Source organism: Apis cerana, linkage group LG15, assembly GCF_029169275.1.
Source record: "Apis cerana isolate GH-2021 linkage group LG15, AcerK_1.0, whole genome shotgun sequence".
NCBI lineage: Eukaryota > Metazoa > Arthropoda > Insecta > Hymenoptera > Apidae > Apis > Apis cerana.
Window position 1 is genome coordinate 6,769,113 of NC_083866.1, and position 25,206 is coordinate 6,794,318.

At 43.7% G+C, this 25,206-nt stretch overlaps 1 protein-coding gene and 1 long non-coding RNA gene across 9 annotated transcripts in view; one reads left to right on the plus strand and one right to left on the minus strand.

Annotated features, from left to right (window-relative positions):
- LOC108002292 (uncharacterized) overlaps window positions 1-25,206 on the plus strand; it is a 137,747-nt gene that overhangs the window by 28,975 nt on the left and 83,566 nt on the right. Inside the window, exon 2 of the long non-coding RNA XR_003698721.2 lies at window positions 7,287-7,447. This is a non-coding gene — a long non-coding RNA (uncharacterized LOC108002292). The remainder of the gene's footprint in view (window positions 1-7,286; window positions 7,448-25,206) is intronic.
- LOC108002290 (complexin) overlaps window positions 1-25,206 on the minus strand; it is a 215,973-nt gene that overhangs the window by 8,345 nt on the left and 182,422 nt on the right. For all 8 annotated transcript variants that reach the window (XM_062085855.1, XM_017063883.3, XM_062085852.1 and 5 more), the window contains one exon: window positions 9,253-9,416. In XM_062085855.1, the coding sequence (XP_061941839.1) occupies window positions 9,253-9,416 (164 nt within the window). The remainder of the gene's footprint in view (window positions 1-9,252; window positions 9,417-25,206) is intronic.

A 25,206-nucleotide genomic window follows, 5' to 3' on the forward strand; every position in this document is an offset into this window, starting at 1 on the left:
ATGCGACGATGTATTATTTCTTCCAGTTTCAATTTTCAATTCTCGACGTCGAACGGGGAAAAAAATCGCGTTATTTGTTTCAGTTTAGATAGAGTGTACAGTTTGAAAGTATTACAGACAGAGGTTATTTCAGGGTTGAAGAGAGTTGAGACGTTGTAATTTCTATCTCTATCCGTGAAAAAGTAACTGAAAACGATTGTGCGTTCGAATTCCAATTTCGTCAGATAATTCTGCGTGCGTGGATAATTGAAAAGCAACTCGGGTTAAAAAGCTTTACGAGGTAAACGGGATAGAGGGGAGAAGTTTTCAGATTCTCATTGGTATTCATTAAGTTTGTTGCCGTCTTTCTCTCTCTCCTGGTTTATCCCTGTCTTTGATCCATGTTTCTTAACTACGTTGTCTATGTTCGTTTACGTCCGCCATAAGATTGGCCAACTTTTATTCTCTCTTTCTCTATATATATATATATATAGTCTCTTCTGCCACGAATTCATTTGCACGGATAAGAATCGCATATGATACAAATTGTCCTAAAAATTCTTTTCATTGTTCCGCAGATCTTTTCTCTAAAACTTTTCAGGATAAATTTTAGATGTCGAGTCGAAGAATAAGCGAGATACTTCTCAAAAAAATAAGAGACGAAGAAATAAGTGGCAAACCGATATTTGTATTAGCATCCGTAATCCATTTATTTCGTCTTTCACGACTAGACTTTGTTTTAACTCATTTTTTCGATACTTGCACGCGACACGGATAATCGGTTGCGTTCGCCTCTCGTCTCGATCGTCGCATTAAGCTTTTAAAACCGTTGCTGTCGCTAATCGAATTCCATTTGATGCCATCTTTCGAACACGTGAATCGCAACAGTTTCGCAACGGTGGGGAGGTGCGAAGGGGGTGCGCTTCGCTCGTGATTGCACGGGGATCGCGTGCTCGCGTGTTATGAACATTAAAGCAGTTTGGCCGATTACGGTGCTCGTATCGAAACGTAAAAAAAAAAATAAAATAAAAAGGAAAAAAAGACTCGTATCTCTCCTATACGAAATCGTTCTATTCTTGGCCGAGATTTTAACATAACGAAATTGCTCGTGACACGAATTACCGTTTTAAGACGGTATAATTCCTCCGATAACTCCGTCGTGCCTCCTAAATAAAGCTTGCGCGATCGATATACAGATACAACAGATATTATTCTTATTAAAAATATCTGGAAAGATTCGAAAAAAAATATAAAGTTTTCCTTTTTTCCTCTCACTACGAATAAATAAAAATTACACGAGTTTTATTCGATTTCGTTTAAGAATAAACGAAAGGTGTAGAAGAAGTAAGCACAGTTTCGACATATCGAGTGTTGAAAATTAAAAGATGTAAAATTAACAGGTGTTAACGCGGTACGAATCGGTTGAGGAAAATAATGCGTTATATTGCTAGGTTGGAATAGGTCGTTTAATCGAACGTGTAGCAGAAGTGAGCCGTTTCCCCGGCTGACATCGGTTTCGCGGAGGGTGGGGAAACATCTTGTACGAGAGATTCGATAAAGTACATAATAAAATACAGTGGCGGTGGAACGACGACGTGGATGGGGATTGGTCACGACAACGTGCAATAATGTCGTTCCTTCGACAATTTCTCGGAAAGAGCAGGAAATCCGCCACGATGGAACAAAGTGGCGGGGATGGCGCGCCGATATTTTCTCTCTCGGAGAATCGAAGAGAGAAGCGAACGAGGCATATTAATACGACCGAGAGAAAAAGGGTAGAAGGAAAAAAAGAAAAAGAAAGAAAAGAGAGAAAAGCAAAGGAACAAAATATTTTCGTCCGTTTCTCGAGAAAAATCAATTACGTGGATGTGTTTGTCCCGAAACGGGATTCCATATCGAAATCTATCGATCGTTTAAGAGAGAGAGAGAGAGAGAGAGAAAGAGAATGACACTTTTTCGCCGATAATACTGCCAAAGATGGTGATATACCGACGGGTCGCCACGACGATAAATCGAAACGTATCATATTAAAATACCCGTTCCATATGGATATTCCTATTTCATGCTGTCCGTTTTTTCGCTGAATTTATGTTCGCCAGACCCTCGAATCCACCGACACAGATCCTCCATTTTCCTTCCAGAGACATCCCTTCCATCCTACGATGTTGCTACGATTTTTAAAAATTATCTCTCGCGGAAAGATGTTCGTTTCTTCTTCGATTATTATTTATATGGGTATACGACGCGTGGTGTTTCTTTTTTCTTTTTAATAATCGAAAATATATATTTCGTATATCTTTGACAAGTGTTTGACACACGAGTGGAGAGAGAGAGAGATCGATTTATTAATCGATAACGGTTTTCAAAATTCGTAACCGTTGCGTTTCTGGCCGAAGAGGTTCTATTCTATTATCACGAACGAGCAAATTGGTTCGTACAAGATTCGTGTAAACCGGATTTTTAATCCTGTTATTACTCGTTCCCCGTTAGTTGTACACGGAACAATGGAAACGAATGTTGGTTGGAATTTAGACGGAAGTATCGGATGCCAATGGGAATTTATATGCACGCGCACGCGCGTGTTGTAAAGTATAATTTCGATATGAACATGCTAATGCATGCTATTGGATCGGGTATATTGTTTGTGTAATAGCGTAGCAATTTATGAACATACATTTGAACAGAGAGTGAACAGAGTGATATTTGCTCGATTTGACTTGCGTTATCGTCGTACGATACGGTTCGTGTCGTAATGATTTTTAACCTCTTCAAAAAAAAAAGAAAAAAATAATTGCGAAAGATCATTGATTCGAGAGTTTCTATAGACATAGAACGGTATATAATTCCGCAAGGAAAGGAATTTAATTTGTTTAGAAATGAAGAATCGATCGTTTTGGGGGAACGAATTTTTTTCTTTTTAACGTTAACCAAGATTGCAAAGAAACTTTTAATTAGAAAAAAGTGGTCCATCGGTGGAACGCTGTATCGAATGTCGTTACTTGGGTTGCGTGGGTCGTCTTTCATTGTTTCATCTCCTCAATCGAGACGAACGGATGTCCGTCGCCGCTGTCTGGAGGATTTTTAATTAATTGTCCGGGTTAATTGAGACGCGGGAGAGAGAAAGAGAGAGAGAGAGAGAGAGAGAGACGAGTAAGATGAGACGACCTTCTTTGGAGGATGCGCTCGTTTCGCAAACCGGGTAGATATAAACGTAATTTACATTCCACGTATTGCCGGGAACATCCACTTGTAAAAAGCTTGTCCAATATTTACCCTTGCCTTTTAAAAGGGTTGTCCCTAATTGCGAGGGAAGTCTCTTCAAAGAAAGGGAATAATATTCCTTTCATAACTTCGAATTTTCGTAAAAAAAAAGGGTCAGGGGCGAGGCTGCTACTCTCTACTTTACTTCTCTCTTTACCCTAATAATAGTTTCAACAGTTTCCACTTTTTACGATTTCGAATTCATCACGGCACATTTTCAAAGCCCATCCATCCATTTTATCATTCGATCATTCGTTATTCGCACATCCTTCGTTCAATTTCCATCTTCTCCCCATTATTACATCCTTCCAGCCACCCTCTTTTCTATCTCTTTTCCCTCCTTTCTTTTTTCTTCGATCTTCATCGCGTTTTCCCCTCGACAGGCGCCGCGCTTATCTACAAATTCGAATGTCGCGCTATTTCTAATTATACCCCCACGCACGAAGGGGGATGTAATTGGTCGAAACAAGTCGAAGGAAATTTCTTCTGCTCGCTCGGTATAACTCTCGAAATCTCTTGCCGACTGATCATTAGCCGTGGCTCGTAATCGGATTACCACTTTTGATCCCTTGGTATCTTGCGCTCGCGCGGGAATACATCTTTCTATTCTCGGGAGGATCGCCGATGTTATTATGTCTTGAATTTTGAGCTGGATTCCGAGCAAGAAAATGTAATCACTTGGAAAGGATTTCGACGAGAGATTTCTCGATCGTCTCCGCTAATGAGGTATCAATCTTTATTAATTCTGACCGAATCGCTCTCTCTCTCTCTCTCTCTTTCTTGCCGGGGGAAGAATTCTTCCGAGGCTGAGACGGGGGATAACGTTTCTTACGAGAAGCTTTATTTTTTCTTTCTCTCTTCTATTTCCTCGTTCCAACGACTTCGATGAAATGCGGATTATTTATGGTGGGAAATTGGCGGAAAATTCTCGGTGGAATTGAAATTTTGCTACGGTTAAATAATGCTTTTCGGGGAAGTGCGTTCGAAACGAAGCAGCAGAGTTAGATAACCGGAGGTTCTCGTTCAACGAGGGGGCGGTATTTCTAGGATCGACGATTTCCGCGTTTACGCTCGCCGGTGGACGCCGATTCGAAGAAGCGGTCTTCTCAATTTTCGTAATCCCGCCGAATTTCCACGAAAGTCGATCCCAAGATTATTGACATTCGAATGGAATGAGTAATAAGATAAGATCGCGAGTTTTTTCCGTTCGATTTTTTGAGATCGGACATTTATCGCGTCTCGAGGGGAGTAACGGTCGAGAGACAGATTTTTCAAGCGTCCCATTCCATTTTGGAGAATTATAATCGTATTCGATGCGCGAGTAGTAATTTGGAAATTTTTTTATATTTTTTTTTACACTTGTTAAAAGCAGCGGCGCCCTTATTAACTTTCGATTGTTCGGGGACAATTGGGCGGCCGATCGTTTTCCAAGTGACGCGAATCTTGGCGGCCGCGTGGTGTATATCGGTGATAATTTTGCGACCACTCGTCGACGAACAAACGCGAGGTCGAAAGATTTAATTGGGCGACGTCGCGTCGATGATTCGAGAGTTATCTGTTTTAATGCGTACAATGCATATAACCGCGGGGGAGGGGAGGGAGTTCTGTATTTTTCTCGATTATTCGTTGTAAGAGCCCTCGATTCCATCTGGGTCATGTCAGCCCCGCTGACTACATCCTGACAGGACAATACATCAGGATTGACAATGGTACGATTTCGCTTGACATCTGTTTGTCCTTTTCCATCTCTTTTCACCCTTTTGTTCCACTCTTTTTTCCCCCTTTTTTTTCTTTTTTTTCTTTTTTTCCCTCCATTCCCTCTCGTTTGTTTCCCGGTAAATCGGCCGTGTCGGAGAAACTTTTCGAACACTGGGTGCATTGTGCGATGGTTCCTCGCGAAAACGCTCACAAATTATCTTTTCTCTCTCTCTTTCTCTCGATACATTCGTCCTCTCTCGCTACCAGTTTCCAGTTTTATGATTTTCCATAACGTTTTGCGAATCGCTTTATCTCGCACGAAAACAAAGTTTGGACAAAGTTTTTTTTATACGAGTTCTAATATTTATTCCTTCTTTCTTTCCGGCAAACCAGTGCTCGTGCTTTTTCTCGTGCACCGCAAAAAACAAGGAAGAAAGGATCGAGTTTGCTTTGAACCGGAACTTGCAAACAACAATGACCAGCTTTGTTATACGTTCCGCGATAAACAATTCCGTTTCACGGTACGCTCGTGAACGTTTCGCAAAGGACTATATCCCTCTACCCACGAGAAGTCCACGAGAAGTTAGCGTTCACGATACATTCGTCACTGAATACGCTGCCAAACAGTTGCCGAATAGTTGAAATAGGAGAATTTATTTTTTTTGCTCCGATGCCCTCTTCTTAACCGTATCTTCTCCTTCTTTGAATCTCTGATCGATTTTGCGAATCGGTATTCCCTTTATAAAATTGCAAGCGAGACGATCATCCTTAAGATCTTTTCTGGAATTGAAAATTTTTCAATTGGTTCGAATACCCCGTCTTTTAAACTATTCTAATTTTTGTAACTTTTGGTTCAACAAATTTTATGCGGTAAAATAATACGTTGTTTTTTATTCGATTAATTTCTTTTTCTCCTTCTTTTTTCTTTCTTATTTAAGACCGCATTACTCTGCACTTTATCATACATTTTTATCATCGTCCCTTCCTTCGATTTCGAGAAAGGAAAGGAAAGAAAAATAAAACGGGGCGAGAAATAAATAAATAAATAAATTTTCCCACCTCTTATCTTAGTCCTCTCTTCCCTAAGTACGCGGAAATTATCTCCCGCTTCGGTGTATTCTCGTTAAACGCGATAAACAACCCTCCAATCCCTCCCCCTACACTTTTCTCGCCGTGCAAACTCGGATACACGTGTACACGTGGATTGTGTTCAGGTGTAAAGAGGAGCAGGGAACGTGACGTGGCCACGGTACCGGTTCGTAATCAAATTTGCATTTTAAGCCGTTCCCGTACGTACGCAGACGTACCGCACACGTGGAAACGAGCGGTGGCCACGAAAACTCGCCCATCTCGGGCAATTTATCTTTTCGGTGGCGTTCGCTGGATTAACGTCTTCTTGTCGGACGAATAATTATACCTCCCTTTCCTCCCCCCGTCTGCTTCCCCTTATTTACACGGTAATCGTGAAATCCTTTCTCCTCCCCTTGCGAATTGATGAATTAATCCTTCTCGAAGGTATTATCCACCCCTCCTCCTCCTTTTTTTTTAGGAAATCTGGATTGGTTCAGCGAGAATATATTTCCACTGTGGAAATACTCGCTTTTGACGATCCCTGATTCGTAGAATTTTTTTGATAGATAAACGGGACATTTCGCGTAACTGGTAAGGTCAGGAAGAAAGAAAGAAAATTTGAAAAAATGAACGCAAAGGTTCGTTTACTGCTCCAATTTTCCTCGAATCATTATATATATCTCTCTAATAAAACAAATCTAGGATATTCCAAAATTGGCTTGGAAATTACTCAACGAAACGTTCGTCGAAAATTGGTGATTCGTAAATATCGACGTAAATATGTACTTTTCTCAGAAAAATGTTTCAGAGCTTTTCGCGACAACGGGCCGCCATTATTGCCGCCATTATTTCGGTTGCTCGCGATCGAAATTGCCGGCAATTCGGCGCGAAAGTTTGCACAGCCCTGGCGATGAAAATAATCACGGTTCGAGGATTATTCGTTAGTGCCATTATCGAGGACGATTACGAAACCGCGGCACAGCCGTGAACAATGGTTCTCGTTGATCAAACGGTTACGTATCATCGACCGGTCACGACTAATTAGCGTGATTGCGACCAAAATACGAGGGCCCGATCCATACTCGATCCGGCTCGAATTATGAAATCGGCTTCGTTAGATAATTGATCCAATTTCGCGTTGACGCGGCGAATTACCGACCGCTTTGTCCAACCGTTTGATCCGACGTTTTTCCCCAATCGAGGAGAAACGTATGGCTGGAATTGGAGCTTCGATCTTCTTGTTTGCGATTGAATTTATCGATTTGTTTTCGTTTCAGAAACGGTAACGGTAACGCGAAAGGAAGAAACGTACCGGAGGCGTTTAAAACTGGAGGAGGGAGAGAGGGAGAAAAGAAATCGATCGCAATAATAAAGCCGAGGCAACGAACGAGGCGTGGACTGATCCTTCACTCCGTTGGAGAGAAAGAGAGACAGGCAGGTGAGGGTGAGATTTGCCTCGACTGGGACAATTACTGGGTTACCGCGCGATAATCTTTGATGGTTCGTCGATTGGCGACATAACTCCTCCCTGGGGTGGAAAGGGGGTGGTAATAAAATATATTAAATCCTCGCCCGTGGAGCGGAGGTGAAATTAATCTCGTCGACGTCTGCTCGAATTATGATATTGCGAAATCTGTTATACAAGCCGGTAAGGGAAGTCGATAAGCGCTCTTCAACCCGGTGAACGACATTCTTAATGGTAATCAGGGAGGAAGAGGGGGGAAGAGAGAAGCGATGTTGGAGTCTAAAGCTCGTCGAAGGAAGAGTGATATCCGTTCTGACAAATGTAGGTTGCGGTAGATTCGGAGACAAAATCCGTGGAAATCCATCGACAAACGAAGCCAGGTGTTTCCTATTTCCAGCCAGCCGTGAAAACACGCCCTAAAGATATCCCCGTGTATCTCGCCCTCCCCGGAACCGAGAGAGAGAGAGAGAATCCTTTGTCCTGGAAGAATGCAACGAGGAGTATCCCGCGTGCGAAGAATCGAGCGCGAGAATGAAACTCGTAATTGAAAATTTTCAGTCGTGGAAAGGGAAGATTTTCGAAGGAAAATGTTGTTCTCCTCTCTCTTTCCTTTTGGAAAATTTTTACACATTATTTCGCCCTTCTTTCGCTCCTCTTTGAGACGAGAAGTAACGAAATTCGTCGGACGATATATTCGAATTAAGTTAACTCTTCCTTTCGCTACTCGTTTCTTCTCGTGTAATAAGAATCTCGAACGATAAATCGATTTCTAACGATATCGGTTCACGCAAACGGAGCGCTTTATCTTATATGTCTCGCTCTCTAATTTTTTTAAAGATCGATAAATTGTCCAATTATCCGATCGGTCTCAGCCCGATGGAATATCTCGTGATATTGGAAACGATACGGAGGAGAAATATCTTTAACGTGTCTTTTTTTTTAGACGGCGGCGGGCATCAAATCTTTGAAATTTTTCGAGCGTGAAATCGGAAGGCACCTACACGCGTAGCTCGAAGCTCGAATGCCAGACGCACATTTGCAAATAAGCACGCGATACTTTTGATTCCGGAGCGTTTCACCCTTCCTAGGGCTTCCCCCAATCGTTCGTTCATTCGGTATTCCGAATCGGCTTTCTTTGAACCTGTCAAGGCTTCTTCGCTTCCTTTCTCGTTTAATCATCATTCACAATCGAAAGAGGAGGGGCGCGCATCCGCCGCGTTTCTGTTAGTTCCACTTTTCACGGAAATGGAACTAACCATCGCGCAAAATTTGAATTTCAAACTCGCCAATTAATTAACCTTCTTCTCTTCTTCGGCCAGTTTCGAACTGATTAATACGTTATCCGACAAATTATCCAACAACATTAACGAGATTTACCCGTAAATAAATTTAATCGATCCCCGAGTAAATAACACGAGTAAATCCACGATAAACCGAAAACTCGAAAACGAGAGGGCAATTTGCAAAAGGAACTCGAAGGAAAAGAAAGAAAGAAAGAAAGAAAGAATCGAAACGTGGTTTTCGTCATACCGCGCGATCGTAAGATTCACACACGTTGGATTCTTCTCCAACATCTCTCGACTCGGACGAATCGAGCCCACCCCTCATTTCGAATTCGTAAGGCGAAATAGGATTAACGGCCGACTGCTCGACGCATAATTCTCGAGAAGTTGATTTCCCTTCCACGCGCGCTCTTTCATCGAAAATAAACTGGCGAAAGGAAAAAACGAAAAAAAGGGAAAGAGAAGAAAAAGAAAAAAGAGGAGCTTATCTCTCACCTTGTCCCTGATTTCCTGTCGCATCTTCTCTCGTTCCTCTTCCATTTTGCGGTGTTTCTCCTTCCTTCGCTCCTCAGCCTCCCTGATGGCTTCTTGCCTCTCTCTCTCGGCCTCCTCTTCCTTCTCCTTGTCATCTTCGTCTCCGCCTTCGCCACCAACGGCTCCTGTCGAAACAAAAGAAACACGACGCGTTTACTTATCGCGGTTCCACCTCTATTTCCCCCTCCCTCCCCATTTTCGCCTCGGGTACAGGATAATTAGTTTTAGCGTGATTAAGCTAAGATTGCGATATAAAAAGGAAGAAAAAGAAAAAAAAAAAGAAAGAAGGGATTCTTCGCTCCGCCTCGTCCGACGGTAATTTAACCCTCCTTCCATCTCGATTATAAGCAAACCATCGGGATAATAGGCGACGGGTAACTAACGGTTTACTCTTGGGAGCAAACATTGTAAATCAGCTCTGTACAGCTCTGCCGCGCTATTCCCTCCGAGTTTGTAAGCTATCGCTGAAGACCCGGTTGCTCGTCAAACTTGCCACGAAAATAATTTCGCTTTTGTTAAAAAAGCTTAGATTACCTTTCTTTCTGTCCGAGGCCGGCCGATGTTAAAGACGAGCTCACGGATATCGATCTCGACGGGTTATTCAAGATATTTTAATTATATGAATATATTTTACAGATATCTTATTTTATAGAGTTTCATATAAAAATCCAAATAGACAAGTTTCTATTTATTATAATAAAAGAAATTTCGATTAACTTTTGCAACACTTTTTTTCTTTTTCTAGGAAACTCTTCTTCCCCAATTTTGAAATTAATCTCTCTCGTTCGATCGAATTCACGAATTCGATCATTGACGAAGATGGAGAGAACGAGAAAGGACGAGAAGAAAGGGGAGAAATCGGTGCCGTTTCACTCGAAGCAGAGGGGGGGAGGGTGGTAGAAACGGCGGGAGGTCGGACGGCCTTAACGAAGTTTTATTAGTTTACCGAAAGATTAAGCGGATTCGCAGAGAGTTGCTTGCCTATTACTCGTTCAACCGCTCCTAACGAGAGTGGATCCGAGGGTGGGGAGCGTTCTCCGAGGAAAAATCGTGTTTACAACGGAAACACATCCGGCCATTCGTTTTTCGACGGAACGCGATACCCCCTCGTTGCCCTCTTCCTCTTCTCCCCTCTCTCTCCCTCTCTCTCTCTATATATAGAGCTAAAAATATGAAAGTTGTTTGCGAATCTGTTAGCCGGCCGCCTCTTAACTTTTCCCTCGTTCATCCTCGTCCGACGGGAGGAAATATTAACGGAAAACAAAGGGAAATTTGTCACGCGTAACGCTCTTTTCTTTCGCAAATATATCTCGTCGTATTATTTACGCGATTGTAAAAAAATGGCGATCACGATGTGAATTTTTCGCAACAACTTGCTTGCCATCCATATGATTATGAAAAATCAAGAAGATACGTCCATTTATTTTATAACGTTTGCAGCGAGGAGATTCGATTATTACGTGGATTTAAAATTTTGGAACGATGGTTATAAAGTTTTCCTTCCATACGGATATTTCCGAAATGAATGGCGGAGGAACGAAATTAAAAAGGAAAGAGGAAAGAAAAGAAAAGAGAAAAAGAGTTCGAAAAATTTGAAATGATTTAAAGGGAGATTTAAAGCGAAGGCAGTCTGCACCACGTCAAGCTGATGTTATTATTCGCTCACATGCCCGTCATGCTTAACATCAAACCTCCACGCACGAGACGTGACAGGTCTCTATCGAGAATGGGATTCGAGCGACAGGATTTTCACGAACGAGATCGGTCGATTCCGCTTTGTTTTTTTTCCCTTTGTCACGAGAGAAGGAGAGAGACATAGAATACCTCAAATTGCTGGAATTAGGGAGAGAGAGAGAGAGAGATTCTCGAAATCTCGTCGATAGGATAGGTAGGAAAAAAGAAAGAAAGAAAGAAAGAAATAAGTAGAATCGGAATCCTAGAAAAGAATATTCCAGCGTGTGTATAATGTTGGCAATATCGGTGAGGAGAAAGAGAGAGAGAGAGTTGAAGAGAAACGAAAGGGATTCGTCTTTCCTGGTGGTGTCTGGCGGAGAATGATGTGCCAGGACCTCCGGGCTCGAGGAAATTAATACTACTTCTGTCCCGGCGCCGTCTACCATTTTCCCTTTTCTTTACGTGCTATCTCGTCCCTTCTATTTGCAGTGTTTCCCGCAGCACTGGTTTTCCGCCACGGTGGAAAGGTACTTTGAAGTCCGAGCCAGAGTCGACGTTCATTCTCCGCGCCCTCCCCTCCCCATTTCTGTTTTTATCCCTCCACCTGACTTTCGCCCGACACCATACCCTTCTTCCTTTCTTCCTTCCTTCCTTCCCTCCCCATTTCTCCCTCCCACCTGTGAATGATCGGAAGAATCGAATAATTCGTTTTAATTTATCCGCTTCGTACGTCGAACAACATCGGAGAAAATTTTTTTATCCTAATAAATTATAAGGTTAATCGAATCGGATCGAATCGCCAACTTGTCGTAAATTTGAAGGAAATTCGAAGAATTTATACTATTTTTTAATTTCCGTCTGTTTTCGTCCTTCTCTCTTCTCGCGAAAAATTTTTGTACAATCGTCCTAATTCCATTTATCACGCGCATAAGTTGGATCAACTTATCTCGCAAATTATTCATCGAAAAGAAATCTGTCCGGACCGCTTCTTCCTTTGCGAAGAGGCGAAGAGTAGACGCGTAATAATTAGAGGCCGTTACAACTCGCGTATTATCCGGTTAATCGTTGGAAAACTCGTTTCGTTCCTTTTTTCTTTTATATATATATGTATGCATGTACATGTTGCGCCAAGTACTTTGTCCGATTAATTAATTACGCTAGTTGGTTTTTAACGCTACGCCACTTAATCGTTCCTCTCCGCTTGGCCAGTGCACGTTAAGTGTCTTTATCTTATCGTTTGTACACCGTGCCACGGATGAGTTTGCATTATCGCACGGTTCTTCTCTTTTCCTTCGTCCACCTCGTCTTATCTCCCCTTCTTGGAAGACCTCCTCCCCTTGTCGAAGAATGGGGGCGAAGGATGGACGAACGGCGACCTCTCGAAAAATTCGTTCCACGAGGATGAAAATAAAATCCACTTATCTCTTTGTCCACTCGACCGTACGTTCGTTCGTTCGTTCGTTCATCCATCATGCCGGGCTTTAATTAAATTTACTTATTTCACTTGACACTGATCCCATCCTCCATTCTTCCACCTCGAATTCGGCCTGGCCTAGTTCACCCTGTCAAACCCATCCCGGATCAAACGATGGTTTGAAAAGAGAAAAAAATTGGGATGCGTAAATCGAACGTCTATCCCCCTCCAATCCAGCGAAACTCGGATTCTTTCTAATTTCGACCAAAGAATTTACCGAAAAATTCCATTTCCTTTGACTCGAGAGTATCCCTCCGCTTTTCTTCTTCTTCTTTTTCTTCTTCTTCCCGGTCATTACTTCCGTATAATATTTCTTCTGCTACGATTATCCGGGTTTATTCTTTCGCCAACGTTATTCTTTCCACCGCGCAAATGATTCCCCCAAATGGTCATAGGATGGAAATAAAAGGGGGGAGAGGAGGAGGAGGAAGAAGAAGAAGAAGAAGAAGAGGAAGAGAGAAGAGAAAAAGTTTTTCACGGCGTCATTTTGTTGGCTCGATTTACGAACGGCGCCGCTCATCTACGCGGAACATCATCTCCCGGGTGCAATCGTACAACAAGAACGGCCATAATGGCGAACGAGGACAATTGTCCCCGGTGCAAATGGAGCGACGAAGGAGGAACATTGTCATTTGCGCCGACATTTTCACCGGATCCGCTGTCGTTTCGCGCCATGGCGCCGAGATCACCGTCAACTAAACGCGCACAACGATCCATACTTTTACTTTGTCTCGTCTCATCGATCTTTCCCAACTTTCTCTCTCTCTCTCTCTCTCTCTTTTAACGAGCACTCGTTCATTTTCTTCTCTCTGTTCTCGATAATTTCTTAATTATCATCAACGTAATTAATTCTGCAACTGTCCCTCTTCCGGCCCGTTTAACAACATTAACAACAGGATTAAGTTTCACCCCCTTCGCGTAAATTCTCGTCGATCATTCATTCTCGCTATTTATCGGGGAAAAGCAAAAATAAAAAGAAGGAGGGGGGAAGAAAAAATTAAATTGGAGAGATTAGCTAGCGAGTTTCTACGCGAACGACGGAAAGAAAGGGAGGGAGGGAGGGAAGGGTTATGCGGTTGGGGATTGCTTTTCGTTGGTTCCCATTTCACCGCGGCACGTGGATGATTACCGATGACTATCGAGGCCGCCGTTGTTTCCTTTGCGTTGCACCCTTTATACTTGCACCCTTTCTCCCGCCCCCTTTCACCCGTTACCAGCGGGGAACACCGGTGAATTTGTCCCGACTTTTCCATATTGTCGTTGTCGTTTGGATCGCGGACGAAAAACAATGACGGCTCCGCTCGAGAAAAATCGCGATTTTTCCATTTCCCTACCCTCCCCCTCGCATTCTCCTTCTCGAAATTCTCTCGTCCTCCCTTTTGTTTTATATATTCCACGGGTTGTTGGTCCGTGACTTTTCGCCGAAAAAAAGAGAAAAGGAGAGGAAGAATTAGGTCATTTTTCTTTTCAAAGGAAACCACCGATCATATTCGCGAATTTGGATTCGATCGTCGTTCGATTTATCAACTCGTCCATCCATCCATTTTCGCAGTTTAAAATCTGTCAAAGGAGAATCGATTATTTCGTCGAGGAAATAAAAATTTGAACGAACTGATAGATCGTTGGAAGATTTCATCGTTTCATCGTTCTCAACTTCGTCTCTGTGAAGAAGATGGCGTTAAATTAAAAAATTATTTAACAAATGCACAATCGTGCAAACGAATCGCCTCGAAACAAGACGTAACTGGAAGAAAACGCAAGAATATAATTCTTAACGGAATAAAACTCGCCAACCAAGGACCAAGATCAATTTTTCCAAAATGAAATGCCCAGAAAAAATTTTTATATCCTTTTTGTGTGTTTTGAAGTTGAAAACGAGAGCTTAAATCTCTCACTCTTCGGCGTAAAAATGCTGGAACGATTTTCACCGGCGGCGGTGGCGATGATGATGATGGCGGCCAAGATTACGCGTCACGGTCCTGCGTTGCGAACACGCCTCGTGATAATTCGGCGATAAATAAACAAACGTTAATTGGAGGGGCGACGAAGCGAGACGAGCGAGCCCGGGGAATGTATACTTTAATTATAACCATGCCGCGTGCATGCCGGGAGGGATGGAGTTTCTCTCTCTCTCTCTTTTTTTTAAAGAGCTGCCCGTAATCATTAAGGATGGACCGTGGAAAAGGGAAAGAAAGAAGAAATTATTATTTTTCTTTCTTTTTTTCCCTCGAAAGCCGGATTTAGCATCGTTTCGCGTAATGATCCGCGTGGCGCGGAACAAAAAGCTAGCTGACTCTTGGCCTACATGCGAACAAGGGAGGGAGAAGGAGAAGGGGATTCGTAGTTGACTCGCTCGGAATATCGACCAGGCGGTGGATGACTCCATCGCGCCCGCTTTTAAATCATCGTCGGGGTATTGAAAATTGTCGAGGCGAGCCGAGTCGGCGAGGATGGAGGTGTTGTTCGAGGATGTCGGTGAGGGATCGGCGAGGGATAGACGGAGAGCGTTTATTCGGTTTTGATCCGGTTTCGCGGGGAAATAAATGAATTTTCCGAAGAATCGGTGAAAAATTATCCAGTTTGACAGCAATGGATTCTTCTTCTCGCCTGTTCTCGACCAAGAGAAATGTATACCTTTAACTCTGCGATATACGTGGATAGGAGGGGGGACGAAGGGCGATCTTGAAAAAGGAAGAAATGGAAGGATAAATCGTTGGCTTGTTCCTTTTTTTCGAATTTCGCAATATTTGGAAAAACGATGGAAACGGTTGAACGGTTTCGTTTTCAAACGAAACGGCACTTTTTTCGCGGCCCGTGATGGAAAATGGCGAAGCTCGCCAAGTGCGAGAAATCCACTCGCCACCGGAGCAACTTTTTCCCTCCGCCGAAAAAGTTGGGATTCGGTACATCGTTTCCATCCAAATACCGAAAAAACATTTTCTTTTAAAGAAGGAATCCAAGGAAGGAACAATGCTTCCCTGATTCTCTCTCTCTCTTTCTCTCTCTCTGAATCAAGGAAATTTTCATCCCGCCTCGTGACAATTTTTTTTTTCACGATTAAAAACATGGAACTTAAATTCGTTAATTAATAAGAGTAAACGCAATTCCTTCGGGGATCACCGTGTTCACTCGTTAATCCGAGACAAAGAGATCGAAGCGTCGCTCGATCGAAAGTCGAACCGCCTCTTCCCCTTCTATTAAATAGCTCCGCCGAGAGAATTTTCTGACTTTGGCAAGAAAAAAAAAAAAAAATAAAAAGAAAGATTTTTCGATTTTTCTTTCTCTCGCTCTCACGGTTAACGGGCGAATTCTTGCCGTCCAACGAGACGGGAGAAATGGAAGAAGAGGGGTCCAGGTATGCGGGTTTCAACACTTTTGTCTGATAAAATGAAATTCTCCGGCAATCGTCTGAGAATTTCATCGTTCCTCCTTCTTCTCTCCTCCTCCCCTCTCCCCCTCGAGGGGTAAGGACATCGTAGAATCGGTGAAAATGTCGGGTGTAAGATATTTGGTGCACGTTACGCGTAGAACGCACGAGAAGAGAGAGAGAGAGAGAGAGGAAAGGAAAGAAAGGAAAAGGGGATAGGTCAGGTATCCCGAAATCGATGAAATGACGGATTACGCGGCGGTTTTATTTGTCGAAGGGTGATTTTAATTACTACGCGTAACGATACGGGTGGAAGCATCCGGTTCCAAAGAAGAAAAATATATTTTGCCGGATGGGAATTCCATTCGTCCAATTAATGTGTAATTAATAAATCTTGTTCACTCGATTCCACGTGTTTATCTTTTAAATATTGTGTATTTGCGATAATTTCAACCGGTTGAAGCGCAATCAATTTCGAGGCTCCCTCCGCTAATCAAACAGTGTTACGGTATTATAATATCGTGTCGACAGACGGAGCAAAATGAGATTGAATTCGAATCGAATCCCTCGAATGCGACTCCAAGATTGAAAAATATCTAATTTCTTTTAATCGTTCGACGCGTTGATCAATCGCGGAACTTTATCGAGGAAAGAAACTTTTTTTCCAAATATCCAATTCTTCTTTTCTCTCTACTACGGTGTAAACGTGTCCACCATTTTTTCCCTATTACAACTGATTCTTCTTCTTCTTCTTTAATGCCAAATAAAAATTCTATCACCCACTGGATGAAAACTCGAATGAAACCATCTCAGAATGGAACCATTTCATCACGAAGATTTTATCACGGAGAAGTGAAAAAAGTTCTCTCTCATTGGCCGAAATTATCACGGGATATTCGAGCTTTGTTATCAAATCGACACCGTACATCATCGCGACGAGATGGTGTGAAGAAATTGGAAAGTGGGTCAAGATGCGGAACGTACGTGCGGAAAATTATCCGGTTGGACGAGAAGAGGAAGAGAAGCAGGAAGAAAAAGAAGAAGAAGAGAGAGGAGAAAGAAGAGAACTGGTCTCGAGGCGAGTTAAGAGAGTAAATTACTAGGTTGCGGAACAATTCATCGTGCTCGGTCACGAAATTTCTCGCAAGTGTGAGAAAGGCGATGGTGGTGGTGGGCGAAGGGAGGTTTGGATTTGCTGGAGGAGCAGCCAATTTCGCCCGCTACCAATCATTTTAGTAAATACACGAGAGGTGGATGCTAATGAGGATAGGAATATCGGGTAGTTTCGGGCGGAACCGGCACGTGCTAAATTACATTACATAAGTTGCGAACAGGTATCACTGCTTTAATGGATATACGCGAGTATTCTCTCCAGCATTAACCCACATCCCCCGGCCCCGCGTTTTGTTGCAAATAATCCTCCCATTTCTAACTGGTAAGTAAGTTGTGCATTACTTTTTTTCATTTTCTTTTTCATCGAAAACTCGTGATCTCGTCGGAGAAGAAATCGAACCGCTTCGAAAGGAATTTCGTTAAAGAGTAAGAAGGGAACCGTTGCTTTTGTTTTCTTGAAAAAGAATAGCGAAAATTTGCCCTTTTAAACGGCGTAAAGATCCGAACCCCGTCGTCGTGGTAAAGAAGTAAGAAACAGCCACTGGCACCGTATATACGGAATCCAGAGAAAATCGAATCGACCTCTCTCTCTCTCTATTCCACGGTTGTATTGGAAGTGACGTGCCTCTTATTGGAAATTGAACGAACGCGAGTCCCTTTTTTTCCCATGAATAAATAAGAATCGCGCAGTCGGTACCGGCGCGGTCCTTCACTCGAGGACGTATTCTATCGCGTTCAATTAACGCAGCCGGGATTGATTGAATTTTCTCTTCTCGCGCTTCCGCGTCCCGGGCGGAGGAATACGAACTTGTTTCCCCGCTCGATGACAATTTATCGGGTCGGGATCGGGAAAGAAGGCGGATCTACGGGGCTAGAATCAAATTTGCGATCGTAGTTTCGCACCGATTCTCGCCTCCGAGTCCCTTCCCTTCTCTTTGGCCTGGAAAATTCACTTGCCGGCGAATAATCCCCTCGTTTCCTCGGCCCAGAAGCTCCGCTTCTCCCTGCTAACCCTTAATCCATCCGAAACGGATAGGGGAATGGCGGGTGGAGAAGCGAGGCAGGCGGATTGCGGGTCTTGCCTTTGAAATCAACGTGAACCTTGTTTGGTCGTCAGGTGCGACACCGATGATTGGAAACGCCATATTATTGGAAACGGGCGGTGGGACACGTAGATTACATAGCGATGGAGCTCGCCTCTCGAACGAACGAACGTCTCTTTTCACGCTGGTTGGTCAAGCTGTATCGGGGCGACGAGGTTAAGTCTTGTAAAATCCAGTTAAAATGCAGATCCGATCAATGGATTCGATAACGATGTCCACGCGCGCGCGTGTACACACATACACTCGTTTCGAAATCGAAACGAGCTCCCCGTCAAACCAGATTTATGCACGCCTCGTTTTTCGCGCGCGTCGCGTTTGGACGGAACACGCGTCGAAACAACGAGCCTCCGCTTCGCATTTATCTCTCGTAGAAAGAGGAGCAACTTTTCCTTTTTCCCAGAAGAATAGAAATAATTCCGCTGGATTTTTTCAGCCCTTCATCCCCGTTCATACACGTTCTCCCCCTCCCCCGTTTTTTTAACAATTTTAATTCGAGCCCGCCACCGATCGTTGCTCGCAACTTTCTCGCCCGCGCGTGTGTAAACTTTCATTAAACGTAGATTCAATTAAGCCGACGACGAGGCGACTAGTTCCGGTAAAAAAGCTGATGTTCCCGTCATGAAGCCGTGCAGATGTTCCTAACGAGCCGTTCTCGTGCCCGGACGCGATATCCACGGACACCGATCACCCCCTCGTAAACCACCACTCTTTTATTTCGTCGATAAATTCCCCACCCCGTCTCATACTTGCTTTCAATTTTAAAACCGGCGTTGAACCGTTCGGAAAGAATTGGAAATTTATAGAGGGAGGAGAGGAGAGGAAATACGGAGGAATATCGTATATCGAATCGGCGAAACAAACTCGCTACTCGAATCGTTTCGCATCGATTTGTACTAATGCGAGCTCGTTAATTTTCCTCTTTCTCCTCTTTCTCTTCTTTCCTTCTTTGGAGAGAGAGAGAGAGGGGGGAACACGATTGGAATACACGTTATGTTTTCCTCTATGGCGATCGGTTTTCGATCAGATGAGAGAGGAGGGCACCGCATTATCGTTGGTGGCGAGCGTGCGGTATAATCCTCGGGAAGGATTTCGTCGAAGACTACGGCTGGAAGTGGAAGATTTGCATCGAAATCGGATTCAACGGCGAACGAAATCCGACTTTTCGAAATTTCGTTTTCCCGCCGAATCGCGCTCTCATCCCTCCGTCTTCCCTTCCTCGTCGTTTTTCTCTCTCGAAAGCTTTGGATCAAAAGTGGGGAACGAATCGTGTCTAGATCGGTTTTTCTTTTTTTCCATGCATAAAACATCGTCCGATTATAACGAAGCAAGTTATTCCGAGTTATTCTTCTCTGGGAAAGGGAGGATTCGACCTTATCGATCTTATCGAGCTCTCTTAATCTCGATCCTCCCATTCCAATCCTCTCTCCAATATGAATTTCGAATAACTAAATTGTTAAATAACATTCCATCACGTACTCTGTCCAACGTAAATACTTTTGTCGAGCGTAAATACGTTGTTTCGAAACTTTTTCTCAAGAAGGTGTTCTCTCGAGGATACTTTTGGACAGTCCACCAACGGGGAATAATAACTAGCTAGGAGTTAACGGTCGAGCGGCGCTAGTATCGCGTCAGAGAGCCAATAACTCTGGGAACGTTCCGTTTAATTCGAATTGTCGACGCGAATGATCGGTGGAAGAAGATGCGAAGCGTAAAGATCATACGTGACGATGCTCGAAATCAAACGTTTCGAACGTACGTTTGTGTGAATCATAGTGCTCCGTTATTATACCCCTGTAATTAAATAGAAACGTTGCACAGGAAATTTGGGAATTTCCTCGCACGAATTGGATAAGATCGGTTCCCCTTTGACAGGAGTGGATCGATGGGGGGAGGGAGGATGATCGGTGGAGAGTTATGGCGAGCCCATTGTCTTAAATGACCGGATCGTAATCAGTAATCGATAACCGGGCAGAGAGAACTGGTCTGACATTCACGTGACACGGTTACATCGGGCCGGCGAGGGTACGGCTGGCATAAGCGCGAGTCAAGTAGTCTTGATTAAGCCACTTTGACATAATTAACCGCATCTCTAGAATTTGCTCTCGAATCGATCGATGTCGGCCGAACTTCGACTCTATCTCCGTGGAGAACAGATGGTTCGTTAATGGAATTCACGTTTCTGTTTGCTCGTTACGTGATCAGGATATTCGCATTAACTGACGTCCACGGAGACGTATAAATAGACACGGAACGTTTCCAAATCGATTCGATCACAGATTTCCTTGGCTTCGAAAATTTGCCTTCTTCGCTCTCCGTTCCGTTTTGAGTCGAGCTCGAAACGATTTCTCGCTCCAATTTCGATTTTTAATTTTCGTCCCGTTACTTTTAACATTCGCTCATAGAAGAATTTTTCAACCGGATACGATAAATTTCGTAAATCTGACCGATCGAATTTCTTTGAACTTTTGAAATTTTTAAAAAATTCGGAGAGTTACCATCGTTTAAGATTTTCTATCTTGGGCGAAATGTAACACACGTGCATGCACGTTGATGGATGAAAAAGTGGAATACGATTAGTGGAGATTTTCGCACGAAAGATGTATCGCGAGGAATGATCGATTCGCAGGGGCGAGGGAACGAGAACGACTTGGCAAATTCCGGAGAAACCGAGCAAAGTTTCCACGGGTTTGGTTTTATCGTCGATCCAGGGACGAAGTTGGCGCGAACATGGAGAAAGCGCGCAACACGCATCCAACTTGTCCTCCTCTTCCCTCTTTTCTCGCTTCGGGGATGCCCGGCCGAGGAACCGATCGCTTTCCGTTCCGCGAGACCTCGCGGATTGAAATATTTCCACGGAGAGGAGGAGGAGGAGGAGGAGGAGATATCCTTATTTATGGGCAAGATGGAGTTTGCCCGGGACCCGGGAAGAAATAATTTTGACTCGAGACTATGTCCCGTGTCCCGCGAACACACCCTAAGTTTGAATAAATTTCCGCCGACTCGGAATTCGATCGTATATTTTCCCTTTCGAAGCGTGGAGAAGCGAGAGATTTGTCGAGGGTATTGCAGTCGGATTCGTTCGAAACGATTTAAAAAAAATGATCGATTCGACGGAAAGATATTTAATTGGAAGGAAATTTTCAGAAATTATTCGAACGTGCGATTCATATATTTAATCGGATGTTACTGGACGATCATTCTCGAATATTCGGTCGCTCAATGTAATAGTAGATTCTCATTTCCTTTATTAAATATATATCCTTTCTTCCACTTGTATCTTCGCATTATCTCGACCGAAATCATTTCAATCGACCTATATATATATATGATATTAAAATTTTCTTTTGTCACGCATCTGCTTCTCGCCTTTCCATCGTCGGATCCTTTCAAGGGATTGCGAATGTCACCGGCGCCCCGTTTCGCGACTTTTCCCCTTTAAAATTTTCCCTCCTCGAGTCATTTCCATTTTCGTTAAGAACAAAGAAGAGACGAGAAGGCTCGCCTCTCCTATTTCGATGTTGTGGGAGGGGGATGCAAACTCTGCCCCGTCATCTCGAAAGTTTATCACCGTCTCGAGATGCATCCCCTCCTCCCCCAGCTCCAATTACGCGTCCTATCCCCTTCTCGAATGTGACGAAAATCATCCTCTCTCCCCCCCCGTGGGCGCCTCTCGTAATTACCCCCTGGAAACTCGATACAAAACGAGAAGCGTGGCAAAGTTACGTCTGCTACGTATTCAGGGCCCGTCCTAGAATTAGTCCTATTGATTGTAACCCCTTTTCTTCTCCCACCGATTCCGTGGAGCGGGCGATAACTCGGCTGCTGGAAGAGGAGAGGAGGGGCGAGGATGATCTCTCCTTGCGGGGATCGGGTTGCTTTGACACCGCACAATGGAGTGGTAATTCCTGTTTCTCCATCTTCCCAACAAGTCGACTCCCCAACTCTAGCCAACTTCTGTCTCGAGTTTCCGCGAAATTGCCGAGGCCGCCCGCTCGCTTTTCACCCGATCTCGTTCGACACGTTTCCATCGTTCCCACCTAATTAACCCGATCCGATCGAGATCACCTCGAGGATTCGAGCGAGGCGTGTCCTCGGGGATCGAGTAAAGTCAGTCGAGTGGAAGATTCAGAAATCTTGCTCCGTTAATCCTTTTTTCCTTGGGTCCTTTAAGATCGCGCGAATATTTGCTTGATAGTTTTCACTCGATCGATAGAAATATTTCGATCAATTTAATTTTTTGGGTCGTTCGTTTGGTGTACGCTTTCGATTCAGAATTTCGATTATTTTTTCGTCGTTAAGGAACAACATCTTGAGTTTCGCGATGGAAAGGATGGAAAGGCGACGATATCTTCTTTGAAATATGGAACTCTTTGTTTCGAAGGGAGAGAGAGAAATTACTTTGGCAAGAAACTAGGGGAAACTAGGTTGAGCAATAACCTAGATACGTAAGAAAAAGGGGGCTGGCCGATGCATCGAGCCATTTTTTAAATATCGCCCCCGTTGGTTGGTCAGCGTTTACCCCCCGCCGTTTTTCGTGTCGTTTTTCGCCTTGTTCTCTGCCGGATTCCCTGGGCAGATAAGGTGGTGTAAGGAACGAGTCGCACGCGATACGTGGTTTACGGGCGCAAAGTGAAAACACGAGAACGCGTTTGAGAACGCTTATCGCGAAAGAGAGATGTCGACACGTTACACGAGCTTGATAAAACTCGAGACGCGGTACCAGTGGGTCAAGCATCTCGTTCGACTAATATTGCGAAGAGAGGAAGCGGCCAACGTTTGACAATTATTACTTTCTTCTACCGATCCTTCCTTCGAACGAAACATTTGATGTGATGATTCTGCGTCGTTTCGTTTCTATCCATAGGATTTTTTCATTTCTCAAGATATAAAGAAAAAAAGAAGGAAAAAGTTGATGACGCCGCAAAGATCGCGAAAAATAATAAGAAGGAAGCTTCAGATTATTTCAAATTTCGAGAAGAAAAAAAAAGAAAAAAAACTATAGAGAAGAGCAAAGTAATAAAATATACAAAGTTCGTATTCGCGACACAGAGATATACGAGTGTATTTTGTAAAAAGAACTCGTAGAAAGAATGTTGGAGAATGGAATATTCTTCGCATCTATTCGAGCCACATTTATTACCAAGGAGGAAACCTTTGCAAATCCATCCACGTTCCAAGTTTAAATTACGAAAATACAACGGAGGGAACGCTTATAAGTGTGGAAGGAGAGGGGAGGACGAAAGAGTTCGAACGAGTCGATTAGCAGCAACGTAAGTAACGACTGCATGTCCCTTCGATCCATCTCCCCCAAGATTATTCCGATCAACCGTGCGCTAATTACCGTTTCTTTTATAGGAAAGCAGGCGAAAATCGAACGTTTCGTATGAAAAATCCTATCAATGAAGAGTCTCGAGTTAAGCAGCTTAAAAGCCCAAAGTTAAGTCCAACTTAATTCTTCCACACTTGGGAGAAAATTGTCTCCTCTCGCTGCATCGACCCTTCGGACCCCTCGGTTCCTCTGTATCCGATATTATAGGCGAGGTAAGGTTTCTTTCAGGCGAGGAGAAACACGTTTCTCTTTCTTCCGCCTATCTTGCAGGATTGGTCGATCTCTTTTTCAACTTCTCGTCAAGTAGTGTATAGGTGTCGCGCGGTGGTGGTGGTGGTGGCGAAAAGAAAAAAAGGATTGATTCATTTTCAGCGAGCTTTTCTAGCCGGGATCAAGGTGTATTCAAGCAGCCACCGCTTATCGCGATACCAGGGGCTCGTTCACAAGCGTCGTTAAAAAAATACGGGTCACACGGCAGGGTCAGTGGTTACCAGCGAACGGGAAATTTTAAATCTTATTTGGGGAGGGGAGGGGATCGGGCGGGGCAAAATTGTGTTTGATATATTGCGTGCCCGTGATAAGAGCGCGTCACGTGATGGATGGGATCGTTGATTCAACGATGGATAACCCCCGTGTAATAACCTTTCTCGTGTTCCGTGTTTGTTCGGAGATGCTCATTTTCGTTATCGATATTGGAAAGTAATCGCAGATATAAAATTTCCATGTGCTTTTTCTTCTTTTCTTTCTTTCGATATCTAATTTCTACACCCATCCAACGATACGAAAATACCAATTATTATATTTCCTTCGAATTCGCAAGCGTTCGAAGGGACGTTATATCGTCCCCTTGTTTCTTCTTTCTTCTTCTTCTTCTTTCTTTTTTTGCCAGAGGATGCGAACCGCTGACGTGAAGGGTCTCTTTTGCGAGCAACGGCGAATGCTTGAAGCTCCGACCGTTTCGAGGTAGAGAAGTAGGCCAGCTTGTGCACGTAAAGACTCTATTTTTTGTGACGCATAACCGTTGGAGGTCGGTCAAAGGGAAACCTCAGCAATTCCCCGAGATCTGACACGTGACGTTTGGGGATCGCATGCCAACCGATCGAAAGCCGATCCTTGAATACGAATTAGTCCCCAGTTCCCGACACCTTTCCTTCACCTCTCTGGCAAGAATCGCGTAGAAAAATTAATTATGAATTTTGAAAGACCACGAGATTTTCGCGCTCAACGGAATTTCGAATAATGAGAATTGGTTCTCCACGCTTTTCTCTAATAATCGATATCCGAAAAGGATTCCAGACTTTGCTCAAGTTTTTATTACCCTTCCCTCGCAGGCCAATCGTATCGAATAAAAAGTCGAACAGAAATTATCTGTATACAACGAGATAATTAACTGATCGCGAAGAAACTTGCATAGAGAAAATAAAAATTTCGCATTTTTGGGAGAAGGAATCGAGGAAGTTGAACAATTGCGGGAGGGAGGGAGGGTAGATAATCTTTTTTAAATTATTAGCAGTTGAACGTGTAGCGGAGGCACGATAAGCGCGGGGGCCGACCAGCTCGGAGCAAAATACAGCGAGAATTATTGCTAGGATGGGATAAGGATAATGCTCACGTTCGAGGATTAATTGTATAGTTGCGAGTTCTCTCGCGTGAACGGTATCGGGTCCCTTCGATCTAGACCGATTAACCGATTCTAATTGCACGTTTCTGGCACGCGCGTGACCCCGTGAAGGAATCCACCTTGCCGAGTTTCCCCCAAGTTTCGACGAAACCACGAATCGCGAATTATTATTACGATTCGTCGGAGCAAATTTTCGTCCAAATCCTGTCCTTTCGATTACGACGGATTAACAAT